The sequence below is a fragment of the Neovison vison genome, chromosome 4 (genome assembly GCF_020171115.1).
Source record: "Neovison vison isolate M4711 chromosome 4, ASM_NN_V1, whole genome shotgun sequence".
NCBI lineage: Eukaryota > Metazoa > Chordata > Mammalia > Carnivora > Mustelidae > Neogale > Neogale vison.
In genome coordinates, this window is record NC_058094.1 from 210,395,083 (window position 1) to 210,412,537 (window position 17,455).

A 17,455-nucleotide genomic window follows, 5' to 3' on the forward strand; every position below is an offset into this window, starting at 1 on the left:
GTTATGTGGATTGAATGAAATATACATATGCATACAGTGTAATAAAATGGATAGAATTTAGGAGATACTTAACAAATACTCTCTTTTCCGCGTTTCAGCTAATCAGATCCTGCCCAACTAAAGTTCTTTTTTTCCCCTCATGAACTCTATTTTTAGTTTATGCTTACTACAGTATTTTTTTTTAAGATTTTATTTATTTATTTGACAGACAGAGGTCACAAGTAGGCAGAGAGGCAGGCAGAGAGAGAGGAAGAAGCAGGCTCCCTGCTGAGCAGAGAGCCCGATGTGGGGCTCGATCCCAGGACCCTGGGATCATGACCTGAGCCGAAGGCAGCAGCTTTAACCCACTGAGCCACCCAGGCGCCCCTACAGTATTTTTTTTTAACCTTTTATTCAGTCCTGGGATGTAAGTGATCTCAGATAATTAATTGTTGTTGATAATATAGTGTTCTTTATATTATTCCTTCATTGTATTATTTATTTACTCAGGAGTGTCAGTTTTATGTAAGTAAAGGGTAGACCAAAAAATCAAATTTGGCATTTTTATTATGGTGCCGTCACTAGTTTACTAGCTTTCAGGAGGGTACTTCCCCTCTTTGGGTTATATTTCCTCATCTTTAAAAGGAGATAATTGAACTAGAGATTTTTTTAAGGTTCCTTTCAGTTATGAAATGCAGCAGTTCTGTATATTTTTGGAGTATCTTTTGTGCTAGATTCTGATGAGAAATTCTAATGAGAAATATTTTTAAAGACCAATTGTGTCTTTAGCTTGACATGTAGTAGAGAATCAAGCTCTGTGTGCGAATGACTACAATGCAGTGGGTACATAATAGAAGCCATCTAAGTGTTCTAAACAGATGCCATAAGGTACAAGTAGTTCATCTCTTCTTTTCTGGTAGATTTTAAGCATTTCTGTGGTAAGATTTAAACCCTGTGTTGGACTTCTATTGCAAACCTTTTAATGAAAGTCGAAAAAGGGATTTAATTTTATTTTTCTGTTATTCTTTGAATTTTTTCTTCTTTGTTCTCCACAGAATGGTCCTAGTGCCAGATCATGTCATAAAATGTGCATTGACATTCAACGAAGGCAAATCTACACATTGGGGCGTTATTTGGATTCCTCCGTGAGGAACAGCAAATCTCTGAAAAGTGACTTCTATCGTTATGACATTGACACAAACACATGGATGTTACTCAGCGAGGACACTGCTGCTGATGGAGGGCCGAAATTGGTGTTTGATCATCAGGTTTGGTGCACAGATAAATATATGGTGGAATTAATTAGTGCTCAGTAACTCCTGTTCTTAGAGTCTATTTTACGTGTTATGCTGCATTGTCTATTGGTAACTTCCTACAAATACCTAGTACAGACAATAAAAATAAGTCTTATTTCAGTAGGTATAAAGTTAGCTTTAATTTTTTTTTCTTGTATTTGGTGCATTGTAAAACACCAAGATCTTAGAACAACAAGCATTAATTTATAAAAATTTATAGAGAGTAGATGGAGAGTATATATTAGGAAAAACTATTTTATGATAAATGGTCATAACTCAGCAGTAACAACTTACACTCTTTTTACTCTACATTCCTGGGAGAAATTTAAAATTATTCTATAATGAGTTTGAGAATTTGAAATCTAGAGTTTCCGATTTGAGTGAAATATTTTTACTTTTGTGTATAATCATAAATTTGTTATATAAAGCAGATAGGAATGTGACATACACTAGGTGAAGTTAAGTTTGAACTGAACACCAAGAGAAATCACATGATGGTGCTATAGACAAGAAGACTACACATAGCAATTTATATGCCATTTTAATATTAATGCACATCTAGTTCTCATCATCCCCATAGATGTCATTATCATTGTTATGAGTCTTTGAATGTTTAGTCCACATCAATTTAGTATAGGTCAGTACACAAAACAGTAACCACTGAATTCTGCAGGCAGTTTTATTTGGTTCAGCCTATATCCAGAAGTTGTTTTTGTAGTATGGGGGAGGAAAAGACTTAAAAAAAAAAAAAAAAAAATTGTAACACTGTATTGATGAGCCTAGCTTTCATTATCTAGTACTTGAGAAATGGTAAGTAATACTAAGATAATTACAGAATTTAGCTTGGGCCTAGGAATTAAAACACTGGTCTTTTTAAAAATTTATTGTTTCTTTGGAGATTTTTTTTTTTTTTTTAAGATTTTATTTTATTTATTTGAGAGAGAGAGACAGTGAGAGAGAGCATGAGCGAGGAGAAGGTCAGAGGGAGAAGCAGACTCCCCATGGAGCTGGGAGCCTGATGTGGGACTCGATCCCGGGACTCCAGGATCACGCCCTGAGCCGGAGGCAGTCGTTTAACCAACTGCGCCACCCAGGCGTCCCGTTTCTTTGGAGATTTTTGTTAATTCTTTGCTTTTAAACAATACTACTGACATATTTATATTAACAAGTAGTTGTTATAGGAAAATGATAAGGAAAAAAGGATTGAGTTTTATGCCTATGAAGTGAGTGGTAGATGGAAAATCAAAAACACGAGTCTTCAAAGTATTCCTCAGATTGAATTAGAACTCCTTCTGGCTCTCCGTAACTGAGCTTTGCACTTCCCTGCTGACATCCTCATTGTTGTTCATATGGAAAATAATAACTTTAAAAAAATGTTAGGCTGGTTCTGATCTTTTAAAAAATATATATATATAGAACATCAGCAGATAACACTGTTAAGGAAACCATTTATTTTCTTCCACCTGGTTACAAATTTCTTTTACAAAAGATGCTTATGTCTTTATTTTTACGGATTGAAAAAAGAATACCTTAGGGGTAGCTTGAGTATAGCACATTTATTGTCCTTGTCTGTGACCTTTGTTTGTCTTGACTTTGATAAAATAGAATGTTCCTTGGAAGCTAGGTTCTGTTACCTGATGCTTGATTTTCATCTGATTAGATGTAATAGAAGAACAGTGGGGGTGAAGAAACCAGGATATCGACAATTAATATAATCTTTATAAGCCCCCATTTTCTCTTCTAGTTCATATAAATAAAGCTACTCCAAAAATTACTTAGGGTCATTCATGACACATTAAGACTTGACAATTACCATTCAAATTTGAGAAGAATGTTGAGAAAGCTAGAGGCATGAAGATGTGTTTAGAAGTTATTTTACCATTTAAAATTTTAACATACTAAAAAAATTAAAGACTTTTAGATTTATTAAGATAGTTCTGAAGTTTTCCGTGTTGCTTTGTAAGATTTTCTGTGACAAGGAGAACCAAACAAAAAGATTAAAGAAAAACACCCCCATAAGTCACATATTCAGTAAAACCAGAAACCCACAATTCCCAATTCCTTTTAAGTTTACCCAGAAACAACTGAAATACCCAGAGCTAGTTTTGAAGCCCACACAGTGTAATAGGGCAGAATTCAAGGCATGAAATAGAAGCCCCCTAAACCAGATGAAGTTCATAGTTAGAGAAGACATGACTTCACAGAAGTACCATATTTTGAAGAAGCCATTTAATTGAGTAGCAACAGGAGACATCCTTGAGCAAGAGCATCACCCTTGTATAGGAACCTTCTGTTATCTGGTCCAGGGAGATTAAACTCATTTAAATATGAAAAACTAGAAAGTGATAAACACCAAATCTTTAGAGACTTAACTCTAAAGAAAAACAGTAAAAAGAAAAAGAAAAGCAAACCTTTTCTTCATCCAGCAGCAGGTGAGAAATTATATTCCAGTATTCTAACATGAATTAAATGGCTTAATGAAGCTTGAAAGCATAAATTCAAGAATGCAGATGAGATGGCTAACTAACAGGTATAGGTAAAACTGGACCTGATGAAATTCAGGAACAGAACTAAAGAAAAACATATTACCACTTTCAGAAATGAAGGGTAATCAACAAGGAGTATAAAGAGAGGTAAGGGTCATGTAGCATGGAAATAAGAAGAGTAGATAAAGAAAACAGAAATAAAGATGTAGAAAGGATTAGCCAGAAAATTATAGCGAATACAGTCAGAAGAGAACCAACGTACACATAATTGGAGACATTAAAGAAAAAAACCAAAACAGTGGAGCAGAACAAATATTTATAAATAAAATTCAAGACTATTTATGTATCGAAAGGGCATGCTATTTAAAAAAAGGGGGGCATGCTATATTAAGGGAAAACCGACCAAGCGGGGACATACAATAGTAATTAATACTGAACTTCAAAGATAAAGATGCATTCTTGGGCATCTAGGCAAAATTATCAAATCACCTATAAAAGAAATAAAATGAGTCTGGTTTCAGATTCCTCTACAGCTACATTCAATGCTAAAAGAGACAATAGAGCAACATCTAGAAAGTATTCAAGACAAGACATGTGAGCCAAGAGTTTTATATCTACCTGAATAATCCTTCAAGTAGAAACACTTTTTGAGGAAATTACTAGAAAATAGAATACAAGCTAGCCAAGAAGTGACTGGAGAAACTTCAGTCAAAGAATTGGAGATCTCAGCTCATTGACGTTCTCCCTGTCTTCTTACCCCATAGACTATGAAATGCAAAAGAATACATTAATAGTAATGTTGAAAACAAGAAAGAATGTCCTTGGGCAGAAGTCCTGTAAGGTAGACAGCAAATAGATTCATATCCAAACAGAAGAAACCGAGTCCTTAAGATTGCAGCAACTAGAGTCAAAGTTTATTAAAAAAAAAAATAGGGGCACCAGGGTGGCTCAGTCGTTAAGCAGCTGCCTTTGGCTCAGGTCATGTTCTGGGTTCCAGCCCCATATCGGGCTCCCTACTCATCAGAGAGCCTGCTTCTTCCCTCTCCAGCTGACCCTGCTTGTGTTCCCTCTCTCACTCGCTCTGTCATAAATAAATAAAATCTTTTAAAAATTTTTAAAAAATAGAGTCTCAGCGTTTATGTAGCTGGGGCAAACAGGTGATCAGTTGGTGACTGGACAGCTGGGCATTCTCCAGTTTGACTGAGCAACACTTGGCTGAGGTAATTGTTCACAGGTCAGGTGTTGAGTGTGGACACTGGGGCTGGATGGATAGGGCTCCCAAGAGGCACTGGAGAGCAGCTGTGGAGCCCTTGACAGCATCGTATCTCATCTCTCCCTTCCAGTCCCTTGAAGCAGGCTGCTGTATATGAAGAGGCAGGTGAACAGGAATTCGCAGAGACAGAGGATTAGAACAACAATTCCCCCCACCCAAATCAAATATTTGAAAATAATGAATACCATGAGACAGGGGTAGTGAATTCAACAGATTAAGAATTAACAAAGAAAAAACAGCTAGTTATATAGACTGAAGAAGCCTTTACATTTAAGTGGTATTTTTAGAGCAATTCAGGAAGCTGTTTCATTCATGAAAAAGAAATATCTAGAAAAACTAGAAGTTAAAGATTTGATAGCCAAACTAAAAGTTTCAGTCAATTGATTAAAAAGCTCTCATCTCTAAATATTACTAAATTAGTGAGCTGAAATTATGAGAGAAAAGTTAAGGAACAGAGAAAAGATCCTGAAGTTCTAATATCCATCTAATAGGAGTTCTAGAAAAAGAGAATGGATGCAAACTGAGAACAACATGCCTTAAGGTTAAAAAGGAAGAAGGGTCCCAGAACTGAAGATAGTTTTTAGAATTAAAGGAACGCCAGGGGCAGATTAGGATGAATGTTAAAGAATAACCTTACCTAGTTAGTTTCTTTTTTTTTTTTTAATTTTTTATTTAAATTCAGTTAACCAACTTAGAGTACATCATTAGTTTCAGATGTAGTGTTCAGTAGTTTACCAGTTGCCTGTAACACCCAGTGCTCAACACATCACATACCCTACTTAATGCCATCACCCAATGACCCCATCCCCCAACCACCTCCCCTCCAGCAACCCTCAGTTTGTATAAACTGAGTTTACTATAGAAATAGTAAAGAGTCTCTCATGGTTTTTCTCCCTCTCTGATGACTTCCCCTCCAGTTTTCCCTCCCTTAACCATAGGGTCCTCTGCGCTGTTTCTAGATACTTTCTTAATGAAATTTTAGAACCATGGATTAAGGAAAAATCCTGAAAGCCGCAGAGAGGAATCTGGTTACTGTAAGTAAGCAAGGGCCAGATTGATACGAATCATTTTTTTGGAGGTTGATGTGTTGAGCAACACTAGTTAGAAAGCTTCAGAGTTTGTGAGGAGAAAAATTGTTCTGAACCCAGCCTAATCCTAAACAATCTGCGTTCATGTGACAGAGCAAAATAAAGACTTTTGGATTTTAAAACATTGGGGTGGGAAATAAGGGGCTATCCACTATTTGTTTGATTTTAGGAGCTAAATATCTAGCACCATAGAGTAGATGAGTGAGTGGTCTTCAAGATATGACTTAAATGATCTCTAGAAGTCTTCAAGAGAAAAGATGTTAATATTATCATATAGACTTTAATAAGTTACTAGCTTTTCAGAAATTTCTTTCAGAGATTAAAAATGAAAAGGAAATACTAAACTGCTGAACAACATAAAGTTTCCTAGAGTGAGTAACACTTCTTGTTTGAAGTTGACCCTCATTGAAACTGCTTATCTTATCCAGGGAAGAACCAAGATAAAGGAATAAAATTAATTATATCTGTTTTATGTCCTGTTTGTGCTAAGGTATGGGAAAGAATACATGAAAGTACTATAGTTCTCACTCTTTTTTTTGTGTGTTGGTTTGGTCTGGTATAATGGAAAAAGCTACCAAGATAAAAATGTTTATGCTTCACCACTAATAACAAATGAGAATAGCCACATCAAAATTAAAGTTAAATATCCCCAGAAAGAAATAGAAACTCCTTTTGAAATAGAATCATTGGAAATGGATATTAGCCAAAATTAGTATGAATCTGTAAATTTATAAATATTTAAATAGGCTCCCATAATGTGGATCCCTCCATTTTCAGCATGATCCTGAGGTGTTTGGAGAGATCTGGGCCTTTGGTCCTTAGGACAGGGTAAAGTGACTCAGGTTCAGTGAAACCTCAGACGGTGATGTAGTAGATGAATGGGGTCATACTGAATCGTCTTCAGCAACTAATGGATCACTTTTAATGATATGATCATTTAAGGTTAAAGAGTGGGAATACTTTCAACCATATTCACTAGATTTCACCCTTGAGTAATAGTAGATTTTCATCTTAATTTATGGAAGGTTGTCAGAAACCTGGGAAATGGGAAGTGACTGCATCTTTTAGTGGTTAGAGGGAAATTAGGAGATGCTAGAATCTTTTCAATATTAATTAAAAAGCCAGAATTTACAACTATGAAAATAGCTTTTTCTTGAAAACAGTACGAAAATAGATAAATAGCACAATTTGATGCGAGGAGAAAATTGAACATATAATGGCTAGTATTTGTGCTTTAACCAAAAAATAAATGTTTTGTATATGCAGTTTATTCTTTAAATATCAATGCCACTTGTGTTCAACATCTAATTCCCAGCTAGTACTTACATATTCCTTGAAATAGAATTTGATTTTTTACTGTCTTGTAACAGATGGCTTTTTTTTATCAGAGATATTTTTTTTTTAAATGATTTTTTTTTTTTAAGATTTTATTTATTTATTTATTTGAGAGAGACAGTGAGAGAGAGCATGAGCGAGGAGAAGGTCAGAGAGCGAAGCAGACTCCCCATGGAGCTGGGAGCCTGATGTGGGACTCGATCCCGGGACTCCAGGATCACGCCCTGAGCCGAAGGCAGTCGTCCAACCAACTGCGCCACCCAGGCGTCCCTTTATCAGAGATATTTTTATGAAAAGCCATGATCTCCCTGACTGGAAAGAATGAAAGAATCAAGTTTAGCTTTTGAACATAAATTGCATACCTCAAAGAAAATTAATTTTATAGTATTATGTTAAAGAAGGCAGATTCATTACTAGAGAAGTCAGTCTGGAGACTGCTGCGAACATTTCCTTGTTTTTCTGTATTGTAACAACATAATTGGAAGAGCTTTGCGAAATAAATGCAGAAAGATAAATTTAGTTATATCACTCTTACTGACATAGCTGCCCTCTGATTAAAGGGTAGTAAGATTAATAGGATGGATGCTTGCCTAGAATAGAAAGAAGGGAGTTTTTCTAAGAAGGATGAGAAGGAGGAGGTAAATCATACTCTATTTACCCATAGAGTATGATTAGCATTCACTCTTTGGTATAAATCAGCACCTCATATATTATTGATTGATTTGGTAAAAATGAAGTTTCAAGAAAACATAAAGATCATCAGTGTATTTTGCTCTTCTGGGAAAAATGAAAACCCAAAAAAGTATGTAGAAGTGTATCCTGAATCTTTACCAGGTGGTGAGCATATTGTAGTAAGTGCACATGATAAACAGGGGCGGTATTTAGTGCTATTAAGACAAAGTTTAGTTTCTCAAGAATCTGAAACTGCACACATTGGTTTCATTTTAGCCCACATGACAGGAACAATCTGTAACTATTCAATCTGTTGCCTTGTTCTGATAGATGTGTATGGACTCAGAAAAACATATGATCTACACCTTTGGTGGTAGAATTTTGACATGTAATGGCAGCGTAGACGACAGCAGAGCCAGTGAACCACAGTTCAGTGGGTTGTTTGCTTTCAACTGCCAATGTCAAACTTGGAAACTTCTTCGAGAGGACTCCTGTAATGCTGGGCCTGAGGACATCCAGTCTCGGATAGGACACTGCATGCTATTCCACTCAGTAAGAATATTCTATACATTGTATTATTATTTTGTCGTGTATATTCTCAATAGGAAAAGAAGTAGTAAAATCCAGATCTTCAGAGAGCGATCAAAACTTTTCAAAAAATAAATGATTAGACAAAAGTAAAACTTCCTCAGCAGTGAACTGGTTGCTAAGTATGAGACTCTTTCATTAACATAGTAATTCCTAATAGTTATTACTCGAATGCTAATCTAGACACTTTTATGACTAACTACTGCTTTTCTATTACAGATACCGTAGCTGTTTCCCTTTCTTATACCTTTCTACTTACTGGTTTCTCTTAGCAACTAGAAGATCAATTATTTTATTTTACTTTCCTCTCTGCCACTCTTCATTAAGTATGAAGAATTAAGAATTGACTTTATAGGATTAGAATTTAAATATATCTGCAAAACCAATATGGAAACGTTTTTTTAACCTCTTCAGATGTTATAGTGAAAAGTTGGGCTTCTTTCTGTTAACATAACCTTAAAAACATATTGTGGACTATTTTAAACATCTATCAAAGTAGAGAAAAGAATGTAATAAATTCCTGTGTACTTTATCTGTTTTGACAGTTATCAGTATACTGCTGTTCACTTTCCATATATCTATTCCACTTAAATTTCATTTCTTCAATGTTTTTCCAATTTTCAAGTTTTATTCTGAAATTTTATTTTGCTGGGCAACTCCCAGCGTGTTATTACACCTATAATACTGTGGTATATCACTAACAGATAAGGATTTTTTAATAAACATAATAATGATACCACTGTAATATTCACCCAGAGCATCAACAATATGGTTGGTTTATTCGAGTCAGACTCTAAAACGGGTCTGTGTATTATATTTAGTTGTTATGTCTTTTAAATTTCTTTTAAGTGTGACAGTACTCCCTGCTCCTATTTTTTAGGAGTATTCCATTTATTTACTTGTTAAAGAGACTGAATCATATGTACTCTCAAATTTCCCATATTCTTGATTTGGCTAATTTTATCCTTGTGGCATTGTGAGCATTTAGTCTCCATATTTCCTGTAAGCTGGTAATTAGATCCAGAGGCTTGATTTTAGATTTTCTCTCTTTTTTTAGAAGCGTGGGAAATACAAAAGGAGAAGTGCAAGAATACTTCATCAAAGATGATCTGATTGCAAAATATCAAGAGACATTTAATGTGTAGTTATCATACTTTTGGTGATTTGAAAATTATTTTATGGGTTTGGGTGTTAACAGCCTGATTGATCAGTAGTAAAGGTTCTGTCCACATTTTACCAAATGGCTTTTGCAGTCATTGATAATCATTGTGTAGGGTTTGTAAAACAGTGATTTTTTTAAATTATGTTATTTATTCTGTATTTATTAACTGATTCTGTTATTAAAAACATAACCTCATTAACTATTTGGCTACCCTGATACGCACACCACGCAGGATAGGTAATATAAATGTTTGGGTTTTTTCTGTATTACTTTTCATATTAATGAGTTGAAGCTCCAAAATTAACCAATATATTTTTTAAGCATTATAATGAACTTGTAGACTTTTATTTATATTTGATGTTTTTAATCCAGTGTGTCATTATTCTTTTTGATGCCCCAATTTTTCTATGTCGAGTAGATGTGCCCCCTTCTCAGTATACTCATGCATATAGCTATATACACATATATGTATATTATATAAATACATGTATCTTTTTTAGTAAGAAAAATCATTAGTTCATAGACATCCGATTCAAATTAAGAATTATTGAGTTTTCAAATATAATATCCTTTTGATTTTGTATTTATGTATCTTTTAAGGTTAAAATCCTACTTCCTAATGACAGTATTATATTACTCCTTATGTCTTTCTATAATACAGAATCACAGAACTAAGAAAAATTACTGAATGTTTCAGGTTGCTTTCGTACTATTTTTCTGTTTAGGATATAGCTAGGGATGGGTGGTCAAAAACATTAATTAAATTACTAGAAATACTATTTTGTGAGCATGTCTCTTTGTGGTCATATCTTTATAGATATGTTTATTAGAGATAGGTTTATTTCATTGTTTTTCGAATTTCAGGGATTGCTTTTTTTCTTTTGCATTAATTAAGTAAAAGCAATATGCATAGTTCCAAAGGCAAAATCGAAAGTTAGTGTACTTTTGGAGAGATCTGGTTTCTATCTATCTTCCTTGCTCTGTCCCTTCCCAAAAAGGTCTTTAATAAGCTTCTTTCAGAAAGAAAGAAACAAACATACACACATTCCTTTTTTTCCTTTTTTATGAGAAGGCAGTGCCCTGAATTCATTATTTTATACTTGCTTTTTCACTTTGATAAGGTATCCTAGAGATCACCTTTTAGTACATAGAGTGTCATCATTCCTCTTTATACCAGCATAGTATTCCATTGCATGGGATCTGTCATAAAATTGCTTTTATAGAGGTTGAAATTTTAGAAGGATGATTTTGAATTCTTCGTGGAAGTGATTACTTTCTCCCTTCTTTGCCTTTTTTCCTTATTTTTCAGAAAAATCGTTGCCTATATGTATTTGGTGGCCAGCGATCGAAGACCTATTTGAATGATTTCTTTAGTTATGATGTGGACTCTGATCATGTAGACATAATATCAGATGGCACCAAGAAAGACTCTGGAATGGGTAAAGACATTTAGTGATTCTTCTCTCCTGTCTTAACTACTTTAAGTAGAAGAGTATATATAGTCTATTTTCTTTTCTTTGTAACCATTCTTCACCCTTTCCCCATGTCTTTAATTGAAGTAAATCTGAGTAAGAGGAAGAAAAATTTATCAACTGTATTATCCAGTTTTCTGTGTTTAAAACATACAAGTTATTACATTATTTGAGCAGAAAGACTATATATAAATTTCCAAAGGCATTATTTATGTGTGTGCTTGCTTGGTGGGGGGTTTTGCAAGAATTAATATCTTAAAAACTGTCTTGGTCTATGTTTGCTGTTCTTTCCACCTTATGCTTTCATTGTAGTGACATATATTAGGCACTAACATGGTAGAGGTTGTCTTTGTTCTAAGAGAGGACTTCATGTAACTGGTAACAACTTTTAAGTTTACAAGCTCAGCATCCAAGTTATTTGTCTCGTAATAGGGTAACAGGTTTGCCCGAGTTGGTCTCAGTGTTATGTATATTGCCCTGGCATACTTATTAGTAGTACCCCTGATTCATTCTCAAGTATCTTATTTTAGATAATAATTTACATAGTTACCCTGCATAGTAGTCACTTTGCCTGTGATTATTATACCTAGATGAATGGTATTTGTTTAAGATGCAGTGGTTTAAAATGCCTAATTTGAGAAATTAGATTAGTTTGCTTTTTCTTTTAGCTACTATAAAAATGGATCTTTTTATTAAAATAGTTCATATTTGTGAGAAAAAAAACTTTAAAAAACATTTTAACAGAAGATAGTATCGTAATTAAAAAGTGCACATGAAGGGACCCGCAGGACACTTCTCCCGTACTTCCTACTAGGCAAAGGCTAGAGCTTTATTTTCTGGGGGAAATAAGTACAGAGGTGTTTTTTCTACCATGCTTAAACTAATTCCCAGAATTTAAAAAAAAAAAAAGTGGCAAAGAGTGATAGTAACAAAGACTCAGTACAACAGTTCACTCTGGGTAAGCTCTAATGACTATCATTTGAAGATTTTTAAAAATGAGTTATTAATTTATAGTAATTCGCAATACAATTTACAATACAATACTATATTTTACAATATAGTAAAATTGATCAATACAGTGCTTTGTTAATGGTCATGGCTAGCTTTAGCACCAGTAAAGTGTGGTAATTTGATTATCAAAGTAATAATATGCTCATTGTAAAGCATTTGGAAAATATAGAAAGATGTAAAAAAGAAATTATCAGGGCGCCTGGGTGGTTCATTGGGTTAAAGCCTCTGTCTTCGGCTCAGGTCATGATCCCAGGGTCCTGGGATCGAGCCCCACATGGGGCTCTCTGCTCAGCAGGGAGCCTGCTTCCCTCTCTCTCTCTCTGCCTGCCTCTCTGCCTACTTGTATCTCTGTCAAATAAATAAATAAAATATTTTAAAAAAAAAGAAATTATCAAACCATCCAGATGTATCTATTACCATTTTGATGTATTTCCCTCTAGTTTTTAAAATTTATTTATTGTAGGGGCACCTGGGTGGCTCAGTGGGTTGAGTATCCGACTCTTGATTTCAACTCAAATCATGATTCTCAGGGTCATGGGATCAAGCATCAGGCTCCACACTGGACATGGAGCCTCCTTGGGATTCTCTCTCTCCCTCTGCTCCTCCCTCATGATTCTCGCAAAAAAAGTTTCTCTTGTATAAAATTTAACACAATTTTATCTTCTGTTTTAAATACACATTAAATTGTGGTAATTTTTTTCACTATTATAGTTTTACTACCAGGAGTACAGGTATTAGGAGAAGTGACAGGTGTGGATTCATTTCCTAATACTGCTATAGTCAACTCTTATAAAATCAGAATCACCAATTTTGTTATGTGTTTTTTAATTTTCAATTGATTTATGGTGAATTATTCCATGCAAACATGTTCATTCACTAACTTAATAATATTTGTCAGACATCTGCTAGCACCTAAGCTTGACCCTCTCCCTTCCTCTCTCCCAACATATTTCAGTACCGTCTATGTGCCATGTATGTTTGAAGTGCTTGAGAGATAGCTGTAGGCCTAGAATAAAATCCGTCCTCTCAGAGGACTCACATGCTGGTGGGGAGACTTGCAGTGGCCATTAAGTACTGTGAAGAAAAAACATTGGCTGCCATGAGAATAAGTCACATGGGAGGTCCCTTATAGATAGAGCAGGTTGGAAAGCCATCTCTGCAGGGATGATCATCTTCAAGATGTCAGATGAGAAGTAGAGAACTAAGAAGAACCATGTTAAGTGAGAGAAGAGCAAGTATAAAAGTCCCAAAGCAGGAAAGAACATAGTGTGTTCCAGAAAGAGTTGACGGTGGGGAAGTTGGTATAAAATGAGGGTAGAAAATGGTTAAAACTCTTGATTGTTCAGTGCCTTATACAAATGCAAGAAGTTTGGATTTTTTTTTTCCTAAATAAAATTGTAGTTCTTTTTTTTTTTTTTTTAAGATTTTATTTATTTTTATTATTTATTTGAGAGAGAGACAGTGAGAAAGAGCATGAGCGAGGAGTAGGTCAGAGAGCGAAGCAGACTCCCCATGGAGCTGGGAGCCTGATGTGGGACTCGATCCCGGGACTCCAAGATCACGCCCTGAGCCGAAGGCAGTTGTCCAACCAACTGCGCCACCCAGGCGTCCCTAAAATTGTAGTTCTTAAAAGGTGTACTGCCAGAGGCTTGATCTGATTAATTGAAATTTTGAAAATTTCACTCTTTTGAAAATTTCACACTTTCTAAGTGCTTGATTTTGACAGTATGCCTACAAGTTACAGTGTCCAGAGGCTGTATGGTGCTTTAATTGAGGTTTTTAATGGCAGAGTTGAACGTCTGGTTAGACTGCATACTTGGAACGTTTTCCTGCCTAAAACTGTTGTGGTTTTACTTGGAATTGTGGAACCTCAGTGGTTCTGTTGGCACAGTAGAGTGAAACTAAAATCACTTTCATTTTTCTGTCTTTTTTCCCCTCCATCCTTTCTTCCTTCTTCTTCCTCCTTCTTGCCCTCCCTCTCTCTCCTCCTTTCCCTCTTTCTCTCTTCCTTCCTATTCATCTCTTCTTTTCTACCCCCCAGCCATGTGCCATTGTCTCTCTCTCTGTCTGTCTCGCCTGGACCCCAGAGGTTTCTGATACCCATGTGGACACAGTTGAGAACCACTCTTTCAGCTCCAGAGCCTATCTCAGTCCTTAGTCAAGTAACCTTGATCAAGTTAACTTAATTTCTCAGTCTTGTGTCTGTAACTTCTCAGTGTGTCTGTAATGACCAAAATTATATCGTGACCCTGCTTGTGGCTGTTCTAAGAGTAGAGATGGATTGACCCTCTCTGGTTTTGGCTAGTGTTACTTAGTTTTCCCATGAGTATGCTAACGCTATCTGCAAGTTCACTGATCTAGTTAGTAATTAAGTAATGCCAGTTTTACCTCCATCTTCTATTTCCATCACTACTTCACTAGTTTGAGCTATCAGCACCTATTTGGCCTTTGTTCCTAATCTTCTTCCTCTTCTTTGTTTGTTTGTTGAGAGAGAGCGAGTAAGTGCGAGTGACCAGGGAGGGGAAGAGGAAAAGAGAGGATCTCAAGCAGGCTCCATGCTCAGTGCAGAGCCTGATGTTGAGCTTGACCTCATGACTCTTGAGATCATGACCTGAGCTGAAATCAAGAGCTAGATGCTTAACTGACTAAACTACCCAGCCATCCGTATTTATTTTTAAAAGATTTTCTTTTTTTTTTTAAGTGGTCCCTACATCCAGCTTGGGACTTAAACTCACTCAACTCAACTTGAAATTTTGAAAATTTCACTCTTTTGAAAATTTCACACTTTCTAAGTGCTTGATTTTGACAGTATGCCTACAAGTTACAGTGTCCAGAGGCTGTATGGTGCTTTAATTGAGGTGCTTTAACTGAGATCAAGAGCCACGAGGTCCACTCACTGAGCCAGTCAGGTGCTCTCAAAACATACCTTGTTTACTCTGAAAAATGACTGAAAAAAAAATGGTCATATTTTTCCCCAAGGGCTTTTCAAGTTCTTATGTTTACAGTAGTCATTTTGTGCTGAGAATACAGTTGGCAAATATTTACGTGATTATGCTTGGCTATAATAATTGGTCTTCTTCTTCTTGTGTATGCCACCTCTCCCCCCCATCTCATTCTCTGTACTGCAAGCAGAATAGAGCAGTTTTGTGTTACCAGTGAAGTGCAAAAATGTGTGCTTGGATATTTATTGAGCAGATACTTTTTGGTCACCTACTATGTTCCAGATAATAAGCTAAGTGCTAGAGATACAATTGTGAATTAGGGCTCTATCTTCTAGAGCTTACAGTTGTGCATGGGGAAAACAAAGAAGTAGATTAACAACCTTACTTTTGGATTCATGCTAATAAGATAAGAAAGTAATTTTAAAAATATAAACTCTGGGTACCGGGGTGGCACAGTCAGTTAAGCCTCTGACTCTTGGTTTCTGCTCAGGTTATGATCTTAACTCTTGTGGGATCAAGCCCCATGTCTGGCTCTGTACTCAGTGCAGAGTCTGCTTAATTTTCTCTCTCCCTCTTTCTCTCTGCTCCCCTACTCACAGCTTTCCCTCTCTCTCTCTTTCTCTCGAGTAAATAAGTATTTTTTAAAATAATAAAATAGGGGCACCTGGGTGGCTCAGTGCTGCCTTTGGCTCAGGTCATGATCTCAGGGTCCAGGGATCGAGCCCCACATTGGGCTCTCTGCTCAGCAGGGAGACTGTCCCCCCCACCCTTCTTGCCTCTCTGCCTACTTGTGATCTCTGTCTGTCAAATAAATAAATAAAATCTTTAAAAATAAAAAAATTTTAAAAATATAAAATGTAAACATGATAGATCTTCCTTGATTAAAATTTTTTATTGTGTCCCTTTGCCCTGTAGATTAAATCTAAACTCCCCGACTCCTAGTTTCCTTTATATGCCCCACCTGAATTAGCTTTCCAGCCCCATCTTTAGTATCCAACTTCACCTTGCCACCAGTTCTTTGTTTCATGACCACTGAATATTAATTCTTTATACATACACTTTTTCTTACCCTTGGGTTTTGTCCATGCTGTTCTCCCTACCTGAATCACTCTTCTGTCTGACCTCAAAGTGTAACTAACTTTTGCACATCTTTTCACATCTTAGTTTACAGGTCATTGTCTCCCTAAGTTCTCTAACTCCTCAAGCCCAGATTAGTAATTAAAGCATACGGTTCTAATCTTCATTGGTAACACAATTCTAGATATTCATCTAGTATAATCTTGACCCTGCTTTTCAAAATCTTTGTAAAGCTTAGCTGAAATACAGGATTTCTTAAAAAAACACTCAGTCTTTTCAGTACTCTAGATCTCCTAAAAATCTTTCACTGAATTAAGTTAGACCAAACCGAAAACCTCATGTCACAACTGTGGTATATTCAGTTGTCTTCCCATGGGATTACTTTCACCTGATTTTTGAAAGTCCATTTAATTTTATTTTATCTTACTATGTTATTATTTATAAGCCATGAAAAGCCCTTCTAAGGACAAGGGAAAGTACTATTTAAATTCCCACATTATTAAATACTAGAAAATACCGATTTGGGGGACACCTGGATGGCTCAATAGGTTGGACTGTGACCCTTGATCTCAGCTCGGGTCATAATCTCAGGGTGGTGGGCTTGAGCTGCGAATCAGGCTCCATGCTCAGCGTCCCTTTCCTTCTGCTCCTCCCACTCACACGTGCATGCTCTCTTTCTCTCTCTCTTTGAAATAAATAAAATCTTATTAAAAAAAAAAGAAAATAGCAATTTTATTCATTACATGGATGCTCTGTAGCTTATTTAAACATTCTGTTTATTAACTGTTCTTCTAAAGCTTTTCTACTACAGTTAATTACTGTAATTTGAGATGGACTTAACATATAATTACTATGTTTATCTGTGATTCAGTAATGTGGGTTATTTGATTAAAACTGCTTTCATGATGGGAGTTTCAAATGCATTGTTTGAAATCATAGAAGAAATTTGAATTATTAAGATCATCAATTAGAAATGGCATATCTGGGGCGCCTGGGTGGCTCAGTGTGTTGAGTGCCTTCGGCTGAGGTCATGATCCCTGGGTCCTGACATCGAGCCCCTGAGCTGGGCTCCCTG

General features: G+C 35.8%; 1 protein-coding gene across 4 annotated transcripts in view; it reads left to right on the forward strand.

Moving 5' to 3' along the window:
• Nucleotides 1-17,455, forward strand: part of MKLN1 (muskelin 1) — a 335,662-nt gene that overhangs the window by 271,938 nt on the left and 46,269 nt on the right. For all 4 annotated transcript variants that reach the window (XM_044246581.1, XM_044246580.1, XM_044246579.1 and 1 more), the window contains 3 exons: nt 1,035-1,247; nt 8,459-8,680; nt 11,188-11,317. In XM_044246581.1, coding sequence (XP_044102516.1) covers nt 1,035-1,247; nt 8,459-8,680; nt 11,188-11,317 — 565 coding nt within the window. The remainder of the gene's footprint in view (nt 1-1,034; nt 1,248-8,458; nt 8,681-11,187; nt 11,318-17,455) is intronic.